The sequence below is a fragment of the Peromyscus maniculatus genome, chromosome 7 (genome assembly GCF_049852395.1).
Source record: "Peromyscus maniculatus bairdii isolate BWxNUB_F1_BW_parent chromosome 7, HU_Pman_BW_mat_3.1, whole genome shotgun sequence".
In the NCBI taxonomy this organism is placed as follows: Eukaryota; Metazoa; Chordata; class Mammalia; order Rodentia; family Cricetidae; genus Peromyscus; species Peromyscus maniculatus.
In genome coordinates this window covers 56,487,227-56,508,984 of record NC_134858.1, presented here as the reverse complement: position 1 = coordinate 56,508,984, position 21,758 = coordinate 56,487,227, and the positions used below count along the sequence as shown (strand labels likewise).

Here is a 21,758-nt window from a genome sequence, read left to right as displayed (position 1 = left end):
AATTAAAAGCCTGAGAAAACAACTTCTAGTTCTGAGCTCTATAATCAGGAATCCAAAGCAAGTCAAAGAGTTGGCAGCACTCTGGCTTGGGTTGCTGATAAGCTGTGAGCTAACCAGATTAGCAGGTGGGACCCTGGGCTCAGATTAACCAAAGAGAAACAAGATTCCTGGGGGAATTTATTCCCCCAGCACTTGCTACACAGCAGGCCTGGGATGTTTGTGCAGCCCTTCCCTGGGTAGCTTTGTTGGTGCCAGACTTGGTCCTTATCTTGCTTTGCTCCTTGACTCTGCTCTGTGGGTCAGTCACATAGCACTTTGCTGTATAATGGGGACAACCCTACTTAGTCAGTTTTGTTTGGATTTTGTATAAGGAGAAGGACCTTCAAATGACTAATTATTGCAGAGCCCCAGTCCCACAGAAGCCCTGTCTCTCTGCACAGGTCTAACCCTTTAGTAAACCTGAACTATGCTGTGCTGCTGTATAACCAGGGTGAGAAAAAGGGTGCCCTGGCTCAGTACCAGGAGATGGAGAAGAAGGTCAACTTTCTCAAGGACAACAGTCCTCTGGAATTTGACTCTGAGGTATATCTCTTATTAGCATCATCATTATTATCATGTCTCTTATTAAGTAAGCTGTTAGTAGATGAAAGGTATCATAAGCTCATGTTTCTTTTGGCTTCATGTTCATTGCAGCATGAATTTACCAGTTAGTTACAGTCTTAGACAAACTTTGCTAGAAGAAAGTAACAAAATAATTCAGGTTTACTGTGTTCTTACTAATACAGCTTATCAGGAGCAGGCAGTTTGCCCAGTGAAGCATCAAACTTGAATGGTTGCATTTTAAGACCCTTTTTCAGAGTCCCCTTGGTATCCAGTAAGCAACCTGTATTCTCGGTTAGAGAATGATTTCCTTAGGCCAAGCATGAAAACACACTTGTAATCCCAGCACTTGAAAGAGATTTCCTTATTATAAGTACTTCCTCTTTCAACTACTAGTACCAGCAGGCAACTTGGCTCTACTGGTCTTGTCAATGGCTTTTTTTCTTCCCATGTGGGCACAAGATGGTAGAGATGGCTCAGAAGTTGGGAGCTGCCCTCCAGGTTGGAGAAGCACTGGTCTGGACCAAACCAGTCAAAGATCCCAAGTCAAAGCACCGGACCAATTCAGCTAGCAAATCTGCTGCTCTCCAGAAGACTCTCGGCACCTTTCAAGCTCTAGGAGAGGCGATGGCTTCAGCAGCTGCATACAGGAAACTCCCTTCAGGTAGGAGGCTACACAGAGCTCTGTGAAGACTTACGGGGATAACCTACTTCAGCCAGCAGAGATCCCAGCTTTGAATGAGGCTTGCACTCTGCAAGCTCATGGCCAATTTAGTACTAGCCAGAGGGGAAAAGCCCAAATCAGCATTTGTTTTTGAAGGGCAAACTGTTAGGTAGATAACAATACAGGCAGGCTTAGCTGGGAGTCAGTTTTTAGGGTTAGAAATGCATTTACTAAGTGCATGCTGTTGTAAATTTTTGCTTTAATTTTCACAAGTTTAGTGTTTTATTCCTTTGGTTATGGGTGTTCCTCCTAGCTGCAGGATGCACTACAGTCTTGATAGTCTCAGACAGTACAGAATTCCCTCTTAAATGATTTCTTCCGAAATGGAGTAACTAAGAATTCAAGTTTTGTTTCCTTGCAAGGTGCTGTAGGGGCCCAGCTCACAAAGCCACCATCACTTCCACTGGAGCCAGAGCCAGAGCCCACCGTGGAGGCAAGTCCAACAGAAGCATCAGAACAAAAGAAAGAAAAATAGCAACAAACACGAGAAAAACAGGATGACCCTGGAGTAGGGGGTCTCTTAGGTGAGACCACATAGAAGATGGTCATATGACCCAGGCAGATGGAGGCCAGCCCTGTTCCCTGGATGGACACTGCAGAATTAAAACAGAACCCAGGGTGCATTGTGATGATCAGGAGGAGCCTAAGGCCCATGCAGCTCTTGGCTGGCCCCATCATCCAGGAACGAGGGAGAAGACATGCTAGATAGGCTTGAGGCCCTGCACGTTTAGCTCCAAGACTCAGCAAGGCAAATGATCAAAGACTATCACTCGATGAAGGACTTTTATCTTGATAAAGGGGAAGGGACCTCTGCTCAGTAGCCTGTGGTAATGAAGCCTCATACTAACTGGACTGTGGAAACACATCAGTCCCTACTGTAACACAAACCTTGAATTGAGAACCTAGTTAAACAGGATCCCCTCCCTTCTTTTAGATTAAGTTGAGACCCAATCTGGAATATATCCTAGCTATATTTGCTCAGAGTCTAAAACAAGTCTTTATTTTTATTCTTAAAAGAGGTTAGAGTCTGGAGCCAGATCATGTCAGTATAAGTAGTAGGAGTCAAGGCTGGTCTGGAATTGGCACCAAGGATTTAAAGAAAAGGGTGTAGGTAGGGTGACTGAGGACAGAGATCAGTTGCTAGAGTACTTGCTCAGCTTGCACAAGGCTGTACAGTACAGCTGAAAAAGAACAAAGCTCTTAGCCAAGGAATTTTAACCAAGACAATCAATGATGAATGCTGACAGATGCCCTCCTGGCCCATTAGCGGCCTCTGTAAAGATTATGGACCACCAAGAGGTCGCATTAAAAGCTTTTTTTTAAAAAAAAAAACAACTGTGATCACTGTCTATCTTTACCTATTTCCAAGCCTGGTTTGCAACTATAACCACTTCAGAGCCAAGTTGGTCTTGGCTATAGTGTGGCCTCACAGCAGCCCAGAGGGTTGGCTTCCTCTGAGGCAGTCCTGGTTTTCACCTTAACTAGAAGCTAGAAAACTGACATGCTGTCAAAGCAGAGTGTGGAGTTTTTTTGATATTATGGCTGGGTCTGATTTGACAGACTGAACAGAGATCCTCTTAAGTTCTCTTACCTCGGATGGCAAGCACAGTCCCAGAGGTGATTCCTTTGCAGGTTTGTCATGGAGCAGTCAACAAAACTCTCCATCAGCATGAAAGGTAGTATAGACTAAATCGATTGACTAAATCTAAAGGTGTTGGTGAGAAATAATGAGTTAGTCTGGTGTTAGGTAGGCCTGTCTTTGAGATAACCCAATGATACCTTGCTAGACACCTAAATAACCTGAGTTGAGAAACGAAATCTGTTCCAAGGTTCTGCTAGAGAAGTGGTTCTCAACTTGTGGGTTGTGGCTCCTTTTGGGTGTCAAACAACCCTTTTACAAGGGCTGCATATAAGATAGCCTACATATCAGATAATGCACATTACGATTCATAACACTAGCAAAATTAGTTGTCAGGTAGCAACAAAGTAATTTTATGGTTGGGGGTCACCACAACATGAGGAATTGTATTAAAGGGTCTCAGCATTAGGATGGTTGAGAATCACTGTGCTAGAGGAATCTGGATTTTGTGCTAGCTGAAAAGCACGGGCTTAGAAAGTCTCTTAAGAGCAAATCTATTGGGGAGGAACCTATAGTTGGGAAAGAGAACCCATGTCAGAAGGTATATGCCAGGCTGCACAGGATTAGAACCTGCAATTGGACATAACCCCTGATGGTTCATCACCAAACAGGGATGCACCCTTGGGGAAGCAGTGGTGGCTACAGAAGTCCATGCAGAGATTAATCTACTCATTTTATAAAGCTTTAAAGTAGAGGAGAAAAATCTCTAAGGGTGGAACTGAATTCCTTACTCTGAGAGGACTTTAAATATTTTTTAAGACAGGGTTTTGTGTAGTCCAGGCTAGCCTCAAATTTACTATGTAGCTGAGAGAATAGCATTTACCCTGGTCTTCCTGCCTCTACCTTCCAATGCTGTGGCCAACAGGAGTGTTCCACCACCCCTGGCTAAATTTTAGTATCTGAGGCTAGACAAGTGCACAGTGCTGTTCTCTTCAGGTGAAGTGTGGCAGAAATCAAGAGGCCTGCTCAGTTTCCATTCCTCAGGGGCAGTATGGTACCTTTCTTCCAGGAATAGTCACAAAGCAATGCTTTCCATAGTGCCCGGACTTAGGTTTTCTTAGATAACAGGCTGTACATGTCCAGTCCTCTGGGTGTCTAGATTCGCAGTTTCTCATTCATTCTGAAAAGAATAAAAAGTTATTCTATGAAGGCAGCTCACAACACAATTTTAACAGATTTAGGAAAGTGAGATAATGATAGTCACAGATACAGGTATGGCTTTGACCTTTTAGAAAGACTGAATCCCCAAACTGACAATACTAAGTGCTAGCAAGGCTTCAGCATAGGTACCTTGGAACTAAATTTGGCAGATTCTTTTAAAAAAAAAAAAACTAAACATATAATCCAAAAGTATTTGCTGAAATGAATTAGAAACAATCCCGAACCCCTACACAGATGCCTAAACCTGTGCATAAGTAAGTGAGTGAATAACTACAGTGGAGCCAGACAGAGGAAAAGTGCAAAATGGAGCTATAGCAAGCTGAGAAAATGATGTGGTCAGTGCATAATACTAAGTGAAAAAAGCCAGTTTGAAATACCCACAAACTGCATGCTCCTAACAATGTGTTCTAGAAATCTAGCCATTCCACAATGTAAGCATATTTCAAAACTATGTTATCTACAGTATATATATATATATATATATATATATATTTTACCAGTAAAAAAAATAAAATAAATCTGTCCTCAGATTAACATTATGCATAGGAATTAAGTCAAAACTGCATTACAGACCTAACTGTTAACACCGAGGTTATAAAGCGCCAAGAAACCTCGAGACTGCATGGATGATGTGTCATTATGTTTCCCAGGGAAGACAACTGTTAGGACATTAACATGAGCATTAGGCTGAAGCTTGGATAAACAGACTTGACAGAGACCTTATCATACCTGAAAACATGATGAAATCTTTTAGCTCAGTAATAAGAAAAACCAACCCAAACTCAATTATGACAAAGTGTTGTGCAATCTTACAAAGTATAGGAGTGGGCAACTGAGACTGAAACGGTGTCTAGTGTTTGTTACGTGGGAAACAGAAAAACCAGTTAATGCCCACCAAAATGGCTCTAACTAACACTGAAAACTCCCACTTTTAGCACGAACCAGACAGAATCAGAACAGTCAGAAGTTATGAGGAGTGTAGAATGGTCTAGCTACTTTGATAAGGGTCTTTGCCTGGCAATTCTGGTCCTACAGATTTTCACCCAAGAAGAATCTATTCAAGCTCTTGTTGGTGAGAGTTTATTCACCTGAAAGTGGAAACCTGTATGTACTTACAGCTGTAAAATACAGAGCTGTATGATACATGCATGACTCTCTAAAGCACACTCGAGCAGCTTTATACAGGACCAGTCAGTGAATATTTCACCGATAAACCCAGAACAGTCAAGAAAAAATAGTTAACTAGGGGTCAGGGTTAGGGATGGGATGACTTGGAGGAAGCATGGAGGATTTAGCTGGTGATGGAAACATATTTGCTGAGACTTACCAAGTGATAAATTGTGCAGCTTCATCACATACTTTCTTAACCTAAAACACAACCAAACAAGAAAACGCTGGATTACAACAGCTTTCAAATGACTTAAAGTGGTCTTAGACGCAGAGGTTGCCTATTCAGCTTAGTGAGAAGTGGTGATTATCAAACTTAAAATTATGTGCAGCATACTGCGCTAAATATGTGCAGGGCATCTGTCTCCTTTATCAACAACCTCGTTTTATAACTGAACTAAGTGGGCGAAGCCAAGAGAACCTGTTAGCCTTATCAAGTAACAACACCAACTCAAATACTCTTCATGGATTTGGATCATGCTGACTGATATTTACCCTTGCCTCGGGCCCCTCAGTAGGAGAATAAAATGCACCCCTGCTTTTGGCTGCCATCTTACACTCCTCCTAGTGGTACTGCAGGCTGAAGCTTTTCCCAGGTTAAATCAGTTTCAAGTGAGTGCAACAGGGAGTGTACAGTTTCCGGGCAGCCTGTTACTGGCTAGGGGCTGTACAAACCCTTTGTCTCCTTATAAACCCTGTGTGGAAACCCGAGTCAAATGCCATCCACAGCCTAGGGCTGAGGAGCACAGCCCCACCTGTTCAGTTCTACCCACCTCCGCACACCTGTCGCAGGCAACAGTCTTACTTTTATGGCTTAGCCTCCTTCACAGAAAGGCACCTGTAGACAGGTGTATGCACTGTAAGTCTGTACATTCATTCTATACAACAATCAAGTTAATAACTTCTAACATACATTCTGGTACATTTTACTCCCGTCACAAAATTGACCTGTCAACTTTAGACAAACAAACTTATTTTGTGTGTTTGACAATGTAGGTGCTAGAATTTGAACTAGGTCCCAGGACTGCAGTACTCACTCTCCAGCCTCCTGGATCTAGCAGCTGTTAATGCTCAAGGCTCATCTGTTGACAAACACAGAGGGGTTGAGCTTGGTGCCAAAGGTGGCCCTGCTAATTTTCAAGGGGAAGCAGACATGAAGGCCACTGGCCTAGGTAGGCGCTCACTACACTTCTCACTATGGTCTTTACTGGCATTACTACCAACACCCAGAGAGGTGTTTGAGACTATACTCAGGGCAGAAGCTGAACAAATAACTTGGAGACTAAGGAAAAGAACATATGAGAGTTTATAAAGTCTTGGCTTTAAGAAAGTTATCTCTTCTCACTTCAGCTTTCCTAACAGCTGAAGCCCTGGTGTGCACACCTGTAATCTCAGCACTTAGGTGGTTTTTTTTGTTTTTTGTTTTGTTTGTTTTGTTTTGTTTTGTTTTTGAGACAGGGTCTAACTGTAGACCAGGCTGGCCTCAAACCCAAAGAGCTGCTTGTTTCTGTCTCCCAGAAAACTAATATTGACTAAGCTTCCTTGGAGGCAGAGGATTAAGCAGCAGCCACCAATATCAAGATTCATAATTGTGTAGGCTTCAGTTTTCTCTAGAAAAAAGAATAAGACTTTCCCTCTTACCCATAGTAGAAAGGGGAGGTTTGCAATTCCAGGAGCAGCTAGCTGCAGGGGCTGGCGTGCGTGGCCTGTCCTGGGCAGACCTGCTCTCGGCTCCACACACACCCTGTACTTTGGACTAGAAAGCTTTTGGTTCTTTGACATGCTATGCTTCCTTCCAAGAGCTTCAAGGTCACTCCACAGCAGTAGCTTCTGAGACTGTAAGCCTGACAGGCCCACTGCTAGGGCTCAGCCTGGGAACTGTCTAACCCAATGGCAGGGAACAAGGAAACGCCTTCGCAGCCAAGTGACATGCAGGTCACTGATCCATCCAGAGTGAGGTGAGAATAAAATCGATTAGACTTAGGATCCCTGAAGTGTAAATTCTTTTAATATTTTTAAAAGCACACAGAAATCTTGATTTATTAAAAACTATACAACATGACACATTTATTCATGATCTTGGGGCTCTTATGAGGTCAAACTCTTTAATGGCGGAGTCAAAGCAAACACAAAACGTGTTCTACACAGAAGCACATTCCAGTTGTAAAGCAGATCTCTTCAAGGCTCAGGAGGAACGAGTACCAGGGTTCTGCTGCAGAGAGCTCTTCCAGGGCTGAGGGATGAGGCTGAGCCCAGTCAGCCCCAGTCTGTGGAGCTGGGGCAGGAAGGCATGGTCCTTCCGAGCAAGTTTAGAGTGATCAGGAAGCTCAGGGCTCATCAAGCATCTCCAGTCTGCGACCATAAAGCACAGGACTGTTTTGTCCTCTCTTGTGGCTCTGACCTATGTCTGAGAGCAGGAGCTGAGAAGGTACACACATCAAATATTGTCACTGTAACACTACTTGATTCTGCCCAGGAGCAGCTGTCACGACTGCCTTGGCCAGGCTTTATGAGCAGTCAGGCTTGTGGGGAGGGACAGCCCTTCTCTAGTGGGCAAGGAGAGGAGGGCTCTCTGGCGGGACGAGCTCTCCAGAGTTAAGTGTCTGTAACAACTGGTGGTACGTCAACTGGGGACTCAGGAATGGAGGTTTTAACCTTTGTAACACAACATAAAATAACAAAAATCCAGTCTCATTAGTACATAACTAAGTTTCAATTAACCCTGAAGTGTTTTTATGTAATTGCCAATAGGCTGGAATGCATCTGTACAGTTTCATCTGCTGTGATTTCTTTGGCTGTCTTCCAATTAGATCTAGGAACTGCTGTGACACCCACAGCCTATCTTCCAAGCTCTATTCTTCCTGGAATTTTAAGATGGGTGGTTTTCGTTCCTCACACAAACTGCTTACAGCCTTCCTAATCAGGGTGTGCTTCTGAATAGAAGAGGCCTTCAGCTGAGATGGCGTCACCAAGGCCCACAGTTCGAATGGGGTCTTTACACACCAACACAGGTGTGAAGTGGAAGGTTACTCCCTCCCTGTGCCACTCCACCACTGGCTTATTTGGGTTTAATACGATTCTGGAGCCTGACTCCGAATGGGATGTCATAAACTCTTGAGGTGCCCTTAGAGACACTCGGCTGGCATCTATGGTTTCAGTGGCACAGGCTTGCGTGCCAGCCACACGTGCTCCCGCAGCTACAGCTGCAAGCTGGTTGGCCCAGTGTCCATCCACGGTTGCCAGGATGTGGTAGACCAGCGTGTGGAAATGGATCCTGGTGAGATCTGAGGATCTGCTTTTACTCCTCCCATGTTCTTTCAAGATCCAGAAGAGAATGTCACTGACCATGCCCACATCAGGAACACCGTCCCAGGAGGAGAGAGAAGCATGCGGTCCAGATGCTGACTGGCTGAGAAACAGCAGCTCCTGTTCATTCAGCCCAAGAGAAGTCACTGCGGGAAAGACCTGCTAACAAAAATAACGACAGGTCTTTTTGGTGGACACAACCTAGCTCCTCCTGTATTAGGACACAGCCAATGACTACATCAGGCAGGCATCATCTTTCTTCTTACCATGGCCCCTATCTCTGAAACCAGTGTCACATATTAAATCTGTTTCCATCTTCATGACCACTTGGGAAACTGTGGAGTTGCCTCAACACCCTCCAGACCCAGTCTTGTTATGTATCACTGTGAAAAGGGCAGAACACATACTGTGGAGGCTCTTCCCTGCACCTTCGCCTCTGAGGGCTCATGGGTTTCAGCAGGCATCCTACCCATATTCTTCCATGTTTTCTTACCCATCCATAAAATAACACTGGAGCTACAAATGAAACTGATGAGATTCCTGACCAGCGAGGATGCAGAAGAGCTGGCTGAGGGAGCTCTCACCCCTTATCTTTTCACACTACACCTGGGTGTCGGTTCATATATTATCTAAGCTCATAAAACTAATGAGTAGCCAAGCTGACATGCCAGCCCTGGTGTGAAAAGCCCGTGTTTAGGCCTGGCTCACTGGGACTTCTCCAAATCATCCCTGCTGTCTAAAGGGAGGTGACCTAAGATATCTAGCACTAGGGAGTCAGGTTCACCTGAAGTTTGTGTTTAACTGAAAGAAGCTAAGTTGGAGCTGAATTGGGCTTTCAGTTTTGCCTCTGAAATTTGCAGAACTAAACAAAACCCCAACACTTGACACAACACCCGTCTGTCAGGCAGTAACTCTGTCCGAGCCCACACGTCTGGTCTCGTGGGAGAAAGGAACGTCCTTTTGAGGCCCCAGGGCCAGAGGCAACCTGTGAATGGCCCATGTGGTTACCTGATGCACAATGCTGCTCATGAGCTCCCTGTTGGTCATACTGGCCAGCTCTAGGTGAATTGGAATACCAGTGGGGATGTCAGAGATGGAGGTCACCACCTGCAGAGAGGACAAGCAGTGCCGTTAGGACACAAGTCAGGCAGGGGGAAGAAGGCAAGATTCGGCCCTGAGCAGACCAGATGGACTCAAAATACCCGTTGCATTCTCATGAACTATAAGTAGCGTGGGTCCCCGCCTCCTCTGTGGACAATAGCTGCTTTTCCCAATAGAAAAACTCTACTCTGTAGGCACAAACCAGGGCTATAGAATCAGAGGACACAGAACTACACCCGTATGCTCATGTTGGCTCCTATTCCTGGGACCTAAACTGAGCAGTTGGCCCCAATGTATACAAACCTGCATGAAGCACAGCATAGCTGGTGTGAAGTGAGATGGTACAGAAAACACAGGACATAGCTACAAACCCTGCAGCTTGCAGCCACACTCAGTTAAGCACAGGATGGAGAGGCTCAGCAAGATGTCTTCAATTGCCTTACTCCTGCTACTACCTTGACGGGGCAGAGCCTAAGACAAGGCAGCATCAGCTAGAGGCTCAGTGGCAGGAGCCTGAAAGAAAATACCAGCTGAGACCTGTGGGTCAGTAACAGAGCTATTACCTCCAAGAGTCTCTTCCTCTGGAGCTCCTTGCTTTGTCCCTCCATCATGTGCAATCCAGAGAGGACCACCAGGTCAGGTTGGAACTCCTCCAGGCTAGACACAAACACCTCCAGCATATTCATGGCCCCGTTGGAGAGGTCGTGAGAGAAGATGAACCGGTTGGCATGGGGAGCTTTAAACGGGCCCCACTCCTCCCCTAGAAAATCCCAGTCAACACAATGGGAAGAAAAGGAAGAGGCTTTCAGTCTCCCAGCTGCAGGGCACTTGCAGGAGCCTTGGCTCTGAGCAGACCCTTACAGCGGTGTAAGGTCAGCAGAGTGCTGCATCCAGGACAGGAATGCAGTAGATTTAAAAAAATTAAATAAAATCAAAACCTAAATCCAAATCTAATAAAGAAACAGAAACAGGATGAGCCCCGTGCCTTTAAAGGTCACCAGCTCCCCTTCAGCTCCAAGACAGCTCTGCTGAACTCAAGCACAGGTCACAACTACAGAGCACATGACTGCCCCATCCGAGCACACAGAACACACCAGCATACACAGCACACCAGCACACCCAACAGAGAGGCCAGGCTGCCCTCCCAAGGGCCACATCCTGAGCACTGAGTTGGAAGCTAAATAGGCTGAAAGCCAGAGCCTAGCTGACTGCACCGCTTCCTGCTGCCCCCTGGAGGTTTCTGAGCTTGTGGTCTAAGACTGTCTAGCTGTTCCAGCCATGTCTATGCAGAGTTGCTTCAGAGCAGTGACTGTTCAGTGGCAAGTCACAGTGCTACTTCTTCCCTAAATACATCCTGCCCTGCCCTACCCCCAGGAAGATACGGTTCCTTCCTTGGCAGGGTCACTAATGGGCCCTGTTGTAGGACCTGGCACAGTTCTGCACTGACCTGTTCAGGTATCCATCTCCTACGGCCACTGAGCCGAGGGCAGGCCTGCGCTTCCCTCACCATATCCCCCTGCCTCACAACGCATCTGCCACACAGCCACAAAGATGAGTTAGCAAAGAACAAGGGCATCAGAAAGCAGACAGATGACCTAAATGACCATGAGGACAAAATAAATAAATAAATAAAAAATAAAAAATCCAGTACTTCTGCAATCAAAACTGCACAATGGTAAAAACAACATATTCTCCATAGGACACTGCTAAGAAGTACCATCCCTTTTAGCCTAAGGGAAAAAAAGAGAAAACAGCCACACAGATTTCAAAAGCAAATGAGTTCTTCAGGGAATGACCGGGCAAAAGTAAACAGGCTTCTTCACGGCAAGCCAGGAGCGAATGTAGAGAGCTACTGTTTTCCGTAAGACACAGGACTGATGGGGTGGCCTGAGACGGATGGAGCTTAGCCTGTCATAGCAGCTAATGCTCCTCTCCTCCCCAAACTCTGTATTCATCTCCCCTCTCAATTCATCAACTCAGGGGAACCTCAGCAGTGACTCACTTGATTCCCAGACCAAACCTGAAAGTGAGCTTTTCTTGGGTGCTCTGGTAGGAGAGAGAAGAAGAAAAAATGAAGTTGACAGATGCTCTTGGAATTTACCAATCTAGGCTACAGAAAAGCCAGGAACTGCTTCTGTTCAGGTTGCCAAGGGCTGCTGCCATCAGCCTCTACCTATGGCGGTGCAGCTTCACATGAGGTTAACAGAAGGCCACTGTTCTAACCAAGAAGAAAACCCTAGGCACTGGAAAGAACAAAAAATGGGAGGCTTCTCAAGCCAAGGACAGTGACTCCTTTCGAGACAGCGGAGTGGGCTCCCTAACCAAGAGTCAGCGCCCTGACACACTCTCTACTCCCAAGTCACCATGAGACATGAACTGCAGTGTCCAGGCAGGCTGGTGCCTACAGAAATGGCAGGAGCAGGGCCACAGCTCAGCTACCCAGAACCTCCAGGCAGTGGTCCTGAAGCGGTTCACAAGGCTTTAAACCCACTCCCAGGTTCATCCTTGCCACCATGTTTAGTGATAAAAAGTCACATCTATGTCCCATTTGGGAACTGAACTCAGCAACTCAGCAAAGCTTGGGCATGATTAAATGTCAATTTCCTACTAAAACATTCTGCTTCTAAGTTTAGACCTGCCCTCTGAAGTCCCTGGCTGTTTCTAGTGTATACCAGAGAGAACTGGAAACAACCAATCCATTCTGCATACTTGGAGAAAGGGGTTCTTGTCAAGAAGTATATATTTTGTACCCCACATGACAGTTAATTACTCTTGATGAGAGTCCCCGTTTGACTTGGAAGTGACTCACTGAAGAGAAGTAAGTAAGGCTCTAGGACACCCATTAGTCTGTGCGATGCCCAGTCAGAAAACAGAGTTCTTGAGCACAGGAAAAGCCCTAACAGGAAACACACATCAGTTGTGTCCAGGTGTTGAAGAGTTATGAGGAATCAGACCTTCATCCTCGTAACATAAAATCCACTGGAGTGGGTTACTTTGGATCCATAAACACTGGAATATTATGTAACAGGAAGAAACAGAAATAGCACTACATTTCGTTTCCAGGAAAACAAATAAAGTGCTCCCATGAAAGTTGCCAGAGGCCCGGCACCAATCTCAAGCAGCCTGGAAGGGCTGGAGTCCATTTGCTGCCCTTTTTAGCTCTTGTTAATAAAGGAAAACTTTATTACAAGCATGTGCTGAGCACATTCTTACTTTTAATCCAGACAGATCTCTCCTGCAGCCTCTTTCCTGTTCATACCAGTGCAGCCTGCAGATGGGAGCACTGACTTCAATACTGTTAAACTTTAGCGTTCTCCATGGAGACAATGGCTAATGTCAGCTCCTTAGACAACTGGGCTGGAAATCTCTGGTACAGGAGCCTGCTAATTGACAAGGACTTCCAGCACAGTCACACCCTGTACTACACAGGTCCTCTTCCATCCTTCCATCAGCACTCACGTACTCTGTCTGCCACCCACACCCCTGCCTTCCTTACCTGCCGCGTACTCTAAAATGAGGTGGAACTCATCCACTTCCTGCAGGGACTCTGGTGGGACAAACACATTGTCATCAAGAAGTTCATGCAGCTTTGGACCAATTGGACCACAAAGAAGAACCTAGAGATAATGAGCAACATCAAATCAAGTCAGTCTCCAGGACATCAGTTCCTGTTCTGCAGAATCTAAACAATGACCAGCAAGGTGTGTGTGAGCCAATTCTATTCATTCAGCAGTCAGAATCCAATTTAATTTAAAAAGCTCCTGTTTTAGAGGTTTGTAGCACAGGGATTCTTCATTGCCAGGGCTTAAGACTCTAAGAGTATGGCTATAATGTACCTAGAAACTGGAGATTGACAAAGTCCTAGTTATTCAGTATCTATACAACTTCTGTGGCTCACACTCAGAATGAATGTGCCTTCTTCAAGTCCAGACACTGAAGGCCTAACACCAATGTGATGATGTTAGAGACAGACCTGAATGAGAATGAAGATTAAATAATGTCTTAGTCAGACAGAACTAGGAGGAAAAGGTCTGTACACCCCCCACCCAAGGTTAAACTGGAACACAGCTGGCCATCCACAAGTCAGCAAAAGGGCCCTTAACACCTCCATGAGACCTTCATTTTGGACCTTTGAGCCTCCAAAATTAAGAAAGTAAATTTCTGTTTTAACACAGTTTATACACAAACTCTATATTCTTAGGGGTGAGGTGTTGTTTCTTTCTTTTCCTGAGATGTTATAGGTTAGCTATGTAGCCCAGTCTGGCCTCAAACTCATCCTTTGCTTGCCTTAGCTTCCTAGGTGACTGGAATGGCAAGAGTGCATTACTGTGCGAAGCTCCTAATTGTCTGTCTGTCTGTCTATCTATTTATGGCAAGAGTGCATTACTGTGCAAAGCTCCTAATTGTCTTTTTTTTTTTTTAATTTATTTATTTATTATGTATACAGTGTTCTGTCTGCACGTCTGCCTGCAGGCCAGAAGAGGGCACCAGGTCTGATTACGGATGGTTGTGAGCCACCATGTGGTTGCTGGGAATTGAACTCGGGACCTCTGGAAGAACAGCCAGTGCTCTTAACCGCTGAGGCATCTCTCCAGCCCCCCAAATAGTTCTTTCTTTCTTTCTTTCTTTCTTTCTTTCTTTCTTTCTTTCTTTCTTTCTTTCTTTCTTTCTTTCTTTCTTTCTTTCCTTCCTTCCTTCCTTCCTTCCTTCCTTCCTTCCTTCCTTCCTTCCTTCCTTCCTTCCTTCCTTCCTTCCTTCCTATCTATCTATCTATCTATCTATCTATCTATCTATCTATCTATCTATCTATCTATCTATCTATCTATCGCAAGAGTGCATTACTGTGTGAAGCTCCTATTTGTTTGTTTGTTTATTTTTTTCAGGTTTCTCTGTGTAGCACTGGAGCCTGTCCTGGAACTCGCTCTGTAGCCCAGGCTGGCCTCGAATTCAAGAGATCCACCTGCCTCTGCCTCCCGAGTGCTGGGATTAAAGGCACGGGCCACCACTGCCTGGCTCCTAAAAGTCTTTTAAAAACTCCTTTCGTATTCTGTGTAGGCAAATAGACATGGAGTGTTTGCTCAAAGCTGCCAGATAGTAAACACTTGTTTGGAATTTTTACACAGTATAGGAAAAGAGGGCTACTTCTTTTCACCAGATTGCAATGACCAGTGACTTCACCTGTGAGATCACACACTCCCTAGCCTTAGCTGTTACATGACCACACAGCCTTTCAAGCTTAGAGGGTATGCTCTACAACTTTTCCAGACCCTTTTTCTTCACCCTGAACCTGGACTCCCTCTGGCTGTTACCTCTAGAATCCCTTCCTAGCTCAGCTGAACTGCACAGTCTAGTGCAGTTTCTGCCACACCCCTCAAGGCCAGGCTAACAGACTCAAAACATGGAGGATTTGGGTGGGGGTGGGGAGAAATCCCTCATTTGGGTTCAGATGGATGCCCCTACCCACATACTTCAAAGCCATCTCCATTGGCACGCAAGCTCCCTCTTTGTGTACTGTTTTGTACACAGACTCTGGCTTCGGGGTAAAACGCATCTCCCTCCCTGCTCTCCACCACTTGGACACGAGCCTCTTGTCAGTTCTGAACATTCTTGGTCCTGCCACTTTATTTCCTTCCCCCAATTCTAACCTGGAGCTTTACTTCTGAGATAGTAGGAGCCACATGCCTACAACAACAAAAGCTAGGTCCAACACAGGAAATGACGGTTCCAAAGCACTTGGACGTTAGGTAAAGGACAGTGAGCCGCATGAAGCATGAATGAACCTGTTGAGCCCTAGAAATATATTTTACCATGAAAAGGCTTCCAGATGTTCAAAATCTGAAAGAATTTATGATTCACTAGCAGACCCACATCAAAGGAAATGTTATTAATAAAAGGAAGTCCTCCAGGCGGAACAGCAACAAGAGGAGGTAGAAACATAGATCAAGAACAGGAACAAAGAGAAATGGAAATGCTAACTCTAGAGGCCTAGCTGCTTCAAAGATAAAGATTAAAGACACAGACAACATAGCGGAAGATTTACAACACATGTAACATAGGTATGGCAGAAACAATAAGTCCTGAGATGGCTCAGTGGGTACAAGAGCACTTGCCACCCAGCCTGATGACCTGAGTCTGATCCAGGGGCCTATATGGTGGAAGGAGAGAACCGACTTCCATAGTTTGTCCCCTGACCTCCATAGGCATCCATATGTATGCTTTAGCACATTCACATCCACACACAAACACAAATGAATATATATATAAAAAAAATGTATAAACTGGGCATGGTGGTACACGACTTTAATCTCAGCCTTCCAGAGGCAGAGGCAGAGGCAGGTGCATCTCTTGAATTCAAGACAAGCCTGGTCTACACAAGGAGTTCCAGACCAGCCCGGGGTACACAGTAAGACCCTATCTCCAAATAAAGAAACAAAATATAAATAAATAAAATGTAAAAAAAACCCTATTTTTTAAAAAGAGGTAATTACTAAAATCTAGTGTATTTAAAATCCTTCGGCAGTCTATAAAACTTAGCATTAGAGGGGAAAGAACATTTTAGCATTTTAAACTTATAAGACATGTGTGTTAGCGCATGGGTGTACAGTTTAAGATATAGTTACTCTGGAGAAGAGAGAACTCCCAGGCTGCCTCTGAGACTGATGGAACACTCAAGTCTCAGCAGAAGAGGCAAGCCCAGCCCCGGCTCCTGCAACTATAAGAAAGGTTGTGGTCTTAGTGCCTGGCTTCTAGGTTGGACTAAGTCACAGGGTCTGGAACTCGGGCCACTCCCCAGAAGCTGTAAGTCAGAGATCCCCATTGTGGAGAGATCTGAAGGCTCTTTCAGGCCCCTGCTCTCATCATGTTGTGCATGACAGCTATCTCTCCTAAGGTGGCCTCTCTCTACTTCCGGCCCATCTCCTATAAAGGCTTCTGAAGGTGATCTTGTTTCGGCTCCTTTCCAGGAAACTGTCATTGGTTTTTTTTTTTCCTAATTGTTTCTAACAACACAGGGCTGTAATAATTGTAAAATACTGTTTTCCAGGGATGACACTATATTGTTTTCTTGAACTTTCAGTAGCTGTGATCACCTATACAAACATTAAGCCTATTAACGCCTTTATTGGGGAAGAGAGACTCATTAGGCTGCAAACGCACAAGGTTCTGTTCTCTCTGTCTCCAAGAGGCAGTTTACTAGGAGAGGTGTGTGTGTGTGTGTGTGTGTGTGTGTGTGTGTGTGTGTGTGTGTGTGTGTGTTTCACCCGAGTGTTTCCTCAGTGGTGTATCAGCTCCATGTTCCTATAAATAATGCCTCACCCATACCCTTAAAAGCAAGACTAATGAAACTCACTGATTCTGTAAGTTAGATTTGAGTGGATGCCTTACTTTGGTCTGCTGTTGGAGCCTTATTTGGGGTGAAGATACTTGTTTGTTTCCCTGGGAAAGGTTCATATGTGATAAAGATTTTAAATGTAAGGCTTCCATAGGCACTACACATATGTGACGTACAGACATACATGCAAGCAAAGCACCTATACACATTAAAAAAAAAAAAAAAGTTGTTCAATATAGACCTTAAAGCAACTGCTGAAATATCAAAACCAGAAATCATAACCAACAAGTCAAAGAAGATAAAATTAAATGGAACAGAATACAGAAAAAAAGTAAAAGAAATGATTAAAAGGTAGGACAAACAGAAACAAATGGTTAAGGTGTCAGATTAAATCTAACCCACTATGCCGATAACAACATTAAATGCAGATGATTTAATACCTCACTGTCTTAGTCACTGTTCCACTGCTTCGAGGAGACACCAAGACCAAGGCAACTCTTACAAAGTATTTAACTGGTGGCTTGCTTACAGTTTTAGAGTTAGTTCATCGTCATCATCATGGCAGAAAGCAGACAGGCATAGTGCTAGCGCATGTAGAGCTGAGAGCTTTATATCCTGATTTGCAGGCAGCAGGCAGAGAGACTGGACCTGATGGGCTTTTGAAACTTCAAAGCCGAATACCAGTGACACTTCCTCCAACAAGACCACAATTGTTCCAACAAGGCCACACCTCCTAATCCTTCCCAAACAGTTCCACTTCCTGGTGACTAAACATTTGCATATATGAGCCTATGGGGGCCATTTCCTTCATACCACCACACCTACCTAAAGGTAGAGATTATGACCTGGATAGATAAGCAAGTCCCACTATACACAATCTACAAGAAACACACATTAATTATGAATATGCAAATAGGCTATAAGCACAGGATGGAAAGAGATACATATACCATCCTAACTGAGCAAAGGCTGGAGAACAGGCAGTGGTGACTCTGGCTGGCTCAGTGCAGCTTTGAGAATTGAGCATCATTACCAGAGTCAACAGTAGATGATGTTCAAAGCTTGGTTGAAGAGGAAATAGAACAAGACAGGAAGTGGCAGAGGGCATGGATATCTCTACTTGTTCCAAAGATCTTAGAGACAGACAGAACAGCCCAGAAAAGAACATTTCATAGTCCTCTGCATTCTTCCAATGGCCACTCACTAAAGGACCCTGTATAAAATAAATAAATAAACCTAGCTTACCCAACAGTAGCGATAAGTAGCAGGATGGAGAAAGATTTTTCCTGCTGGGTTTGTCACCAGGAAGGCCAACAAAATGGGATTAAAACTCACATTAGTGAGAAAAAGACATGCAGAAAACCCTCAAGTATTCAGAAACCAATCAACATACCTCTAGTCCACCAATGGGTTATTAAAGGGCACATCTTAAGAAATCACAGATTTCCCATACTGAAACCTTCCCATGTTGAAAACCCTAGGCCCAGGACACAGTGGATTCTACAAACATTTAGGAAGGTATATAATATATAATATATAATATATAATATATAATATATAATATATAATATATATAGGTATATAATAAATACCAAAACTCATAGAAATCCTATGCATGCACACGTCTCTCTTAAAGGCACTGCCCCTCTTCTGCCATCTGACTTCACTTCCACTGCTGCCCTGGCCTTTTCTAGACTCCCCAGGTCTACTTCTAAGGAACAGAGCACAGGTCTTAGACTCAACTGGGATCAACTCATAGGTCTACTGAACACTAGGCAATGAGCTGTTTGGACTTCTGTGCACCTCACTTTCCTGTCTCCAAGGGGGGAAATAAAAGGAGGACTTCCCTAACAGGCACTGTGAGGATAACATGAGTGACTGTATATGTGTGTGAATGTATATGTGTGTGTGTGTGTGTGTGTGTGTGTGTGTGTGTCACTTTGAACAGTGCCTGGGTAAGTTAGCTCTTACCACTATCTCTGGAAAACCTAGATCTTAATTTCTGCTAGTTCTCAGGTAATACCTGGTCCATATTGGGATGCATGTGGACAGGTCAAACTGAATTCCTGAGAGAGCAGTATAGGAAGGTAGTCACTGTACAGTGTAGCATTTGAATGTAGCTCTGTCTGCTATTTTCTGGCTTTGGTAACCCTGGATACTCTACTTAGCCTCTTGGGACTTAATTACGAAAATCATAAAACTATTAGACTGGTATAAGGACAGAGCAAGTGCCATGTCTTTTCTCCTCTCAAGACCAGGTCTGTTTATTATAATGTCTTCCAATCAGACTGGCCCTAGGCCAGCTTCTCCAGGGACAGAACAAACCCTGGCCTCAGGAAACAGCATCTGAGTAAGTAGTTTTCTTCTGCAATGAGTGGAAGGGGAGGCCAGGTGGAGGTTATTGCTATTATACTGAAATCATCTTCATTAAGTCTGTTTACCGTTTTAGTTTGGGATAGATACAATTGGAAGCTCTAATCCAAAACAGTACAACAGCAACTGCTTCCATGTTGGCTTCTCCCCTTACATCTATCCCACTACCTACTCAGATTTTACTTTATACATATCACATGCAAATAATTAATATTTATTTGTTTGGGAGATTTTTTTTTTAAAGATTTATTTATTATGTATACAGTGCAGAACACCAGAAGAGGGCACCAGATCTCATTACAGATGGTTGTGAGCTACCATGTGGTTGCTGGGAATTGAACTCAGAACCTCTGGAAGAGCAGCCAGTGCTCTTAACCTCTGAGCCATCTTGCCAGCCCCGGGAGATTTTTTTTTTTGAGGCAGAGTTTTGTTATGTACTCCAACCTGGCCCAGAACTTGTGATTTTTCTGGGATTACAGATGTGTACCACCACACCTGGCTATAAGGGTCATTTAAAAGTCTACTTACATCAAAAGGTTTAAGACTTGAAGACACACCTCTACTTACTTGCCTGTCTCTGGAATCACACCCGACAGCTCCCATGTTTTAGCACTTTGGATCCAGGCTCACCAATACAGCCCACTCCATTTTCTCTTATCACTCATATTAACCTCCTACCTCGCCTGACTCCAGAGTTCATGTGCTTTTAGCCATTACATGTTCATCGGAACATGGGCTCTTAGAAGGAATCTGAGTCCCCATCTGTATTAGTGTGAATATCTCTAGGCCTCCCATTTCCTTATGTAGAAAGCAAGAAGAACAGTCCCATCAACAGCAGTATTAACTAGCCGTACAGGACTGTTGAAGAATCAATCTACACATGGTAAATACCCAAACAGCATTAGTTACTAATATCATCCCCTAACACAATAGTGCTTTCTAACCAGATGCCCAGGTAGATCCACAGGCTGAATTGAGGAATCAAGACCCACTCTTGCTCTTAACACTGAGGAAACACTAGCTGAAAGACACGTTTTAATTGGAATTGTGACCTACCTTTAAGTCTGCGTTGGTGGCAAACCTCTGTCCAATTAACGCTGCATTTCCTCCTACGTAGTGCTGTAAGACAGTTCAAAGTTATGAGCATTTAAACAAGTGTATAACCCAAGGTTAGTCATTTAAAAAACATTTTATATTTGTTTTTATTTTACGTTTATGGATGTCTTCCCTGTGTCTATGTCTGTTTACCATATGTTTGCAGTACTTGAGGAGGCCAGAAGAGGACACTGGATGCCCTGGAACTGTGAGCCTCCATGTGGTCCTGGGAATTGTACCCTGGTCCTCTAGAAGAGGAGTCAGTGCTCTTAACCACTGAGCTATCTTCCCAGCTCCCACCAACATATTTTGATTTTTCTTTTTTTCCTGGCTTTCTGAGACAGAGTTTCACATAGACCAGACTAGCCTAAGGTCACTATGTAACTGAGGCTGGCCCTGAACTTCTGATCCTTCTGTTTCTACTTCCTATGGGCTAGGACCACAGGTGTTTACCACTAGGCTAGCTGCACCAAGCTTGGAGGTGCCTTGACAACAAAGGGTACAAATGAGGTTAATAAAACAGAAACAAAGCCAGGCATGGCCCATGCCTTTGGAGCACTCTGGAGGCAGAGGCTGGCTTATCTCTGTTACAGCCTGGTCTATAAAGCAAGTTCCAGGATAGCTAGAGCTACATAGACAGACACTGTTTCAAAGCAAAACAAACAAACAGACAAAAAATAATAAGGAAAGGTGGAGAGAATTAATATGAAAATTAGTATGCTGATATATAAAGACAATCGTTATATGATGACCACACCCTAGCTTTATGCCGCATGACAGACTTGAATGACATGGCAGAACTGAAGAAGTAGGAAAGAAAATTGAGTCATTTACAAAAGTTATACAGGGCCCAAAAGAAACCTTCACTGATTTCTTACAAAGACTGATTTCAGCTGTAACTAGAATGATACCAAATTCAGAAGCAAGAGAAATAATAACTGAATCTCTGGCTTTTGAAAATGCTAATGCACAATGCAAATGGGTAATTAGGCCATTAAAGGCAAGATCAGCACCCTTGGAGGAATGGATCCAAAATACAATAAATACTGAATCTCATGATCATGATGATGCTTGGATAGGAGAGGTAATTTCCACAGGTTTGAAGTAAAATAGCAATGTCAAATGTTTTAATTGCGTAAACAAGGTCACCTAAGAAGGGACTGTAGGCCGGGCGGTGGTGGTGGATGCCTTTAATCCCAGCACTCGGGAGGCAGAGCCAGACAGTTTGAGGCCAGCCTGGACTACCAAGTGAGTTCCAGGAA

The 21,758-nt window shown here is 44.2% G+C and overlaps 2 protein-coding genes and 1 long non-coding RNA gene across 7 annotated transcripts in view; 1 reads left to right on the top strand and 2 right to left on the bottom strand.

Annotated features, from left to right (window-relative positions):
* The window catches only part of Bbs4 (Bardet-Biedl syndrome 4), a 36,881-nt gene extending 34,221 nt beyond the window's left edge, over positions 1-2,660 (top strand). For both annotated transcript variants that reach the window (XM_006971487.4, XM_076575364.1), the window contains 3 exons: positions 441-582; positions 1,063-1,264; positions 1,687-2,660. In XM_006971487.4, the coding sequence (XP_006971549.2) occupies positions 441-582; positions 1,063-1,264; positions 1,687-1,799 (457 nt within the window). In that variant the 3' untranslated portion in view covers positions 1,800-2,660. The remainder of the gene's footprint in view (positions 1-440; positions 583-1,062; positions 1,265-1,686) is intronic.
* A 1,338-nt stretch (positions 2,661-3,998) lies between these two features.
* On the bottom strand, positions 3,999-7,061 carry LOC121830863 (uncharacterized). The gene is made up of 3 exons (XR_013052479.1): positions 6,933-7,061; positions 5,452-5,492; positions 3,999-4,083 (listed from the first exon to the last, which is right to left on the bottom strand). It is a non-coding gene; the product is annotated as an uncharacterized LOC121830863 (long non-coding RNA).
* Positions 7,062-7,277: 216 nt separating this feature from the next.
* Adpgk (ADP dependent glucokinase) overlaps positions 7,278-21,758 on the bottom strand; it is a 28,907-nt gene continuing 14,426 nt past the window's right edge. Inside the window, exons 3-7 of one of the 4 annotated variants that reach the window (XM_006971489.4) lie at positions 20,458-20,520; positions 13,195-13,315; positions 10,262-10,458; positions 9,606-9,704; positions 7,278-8,756 (exon numbers count right to left, since the gene is read on the bottom strand). In XM_006971489.4, the coding sequence (XP_006971551.1) occupies positions 8,208-8,756; positions 9,606-9,704; positions 10,262-10,458; positions 13,195-13,315; positions 20,458-20,520 (1,029 nt within the window). In that variant the 3' untranslated portion in view covers positions 7,278-8,207. Of the gene's footprint in view, positions 8,760-9,605; positions 9,705-10,261; positions 10,459-13,194; positions 13,316-20,457; positions 20,521-21,758 lie in introns of all 4 variants that reach the window. The other 3 variants (XM_006971488.4, XM_042281035.2, XM_042281034.2) reach the window with 3 other exon arrangements.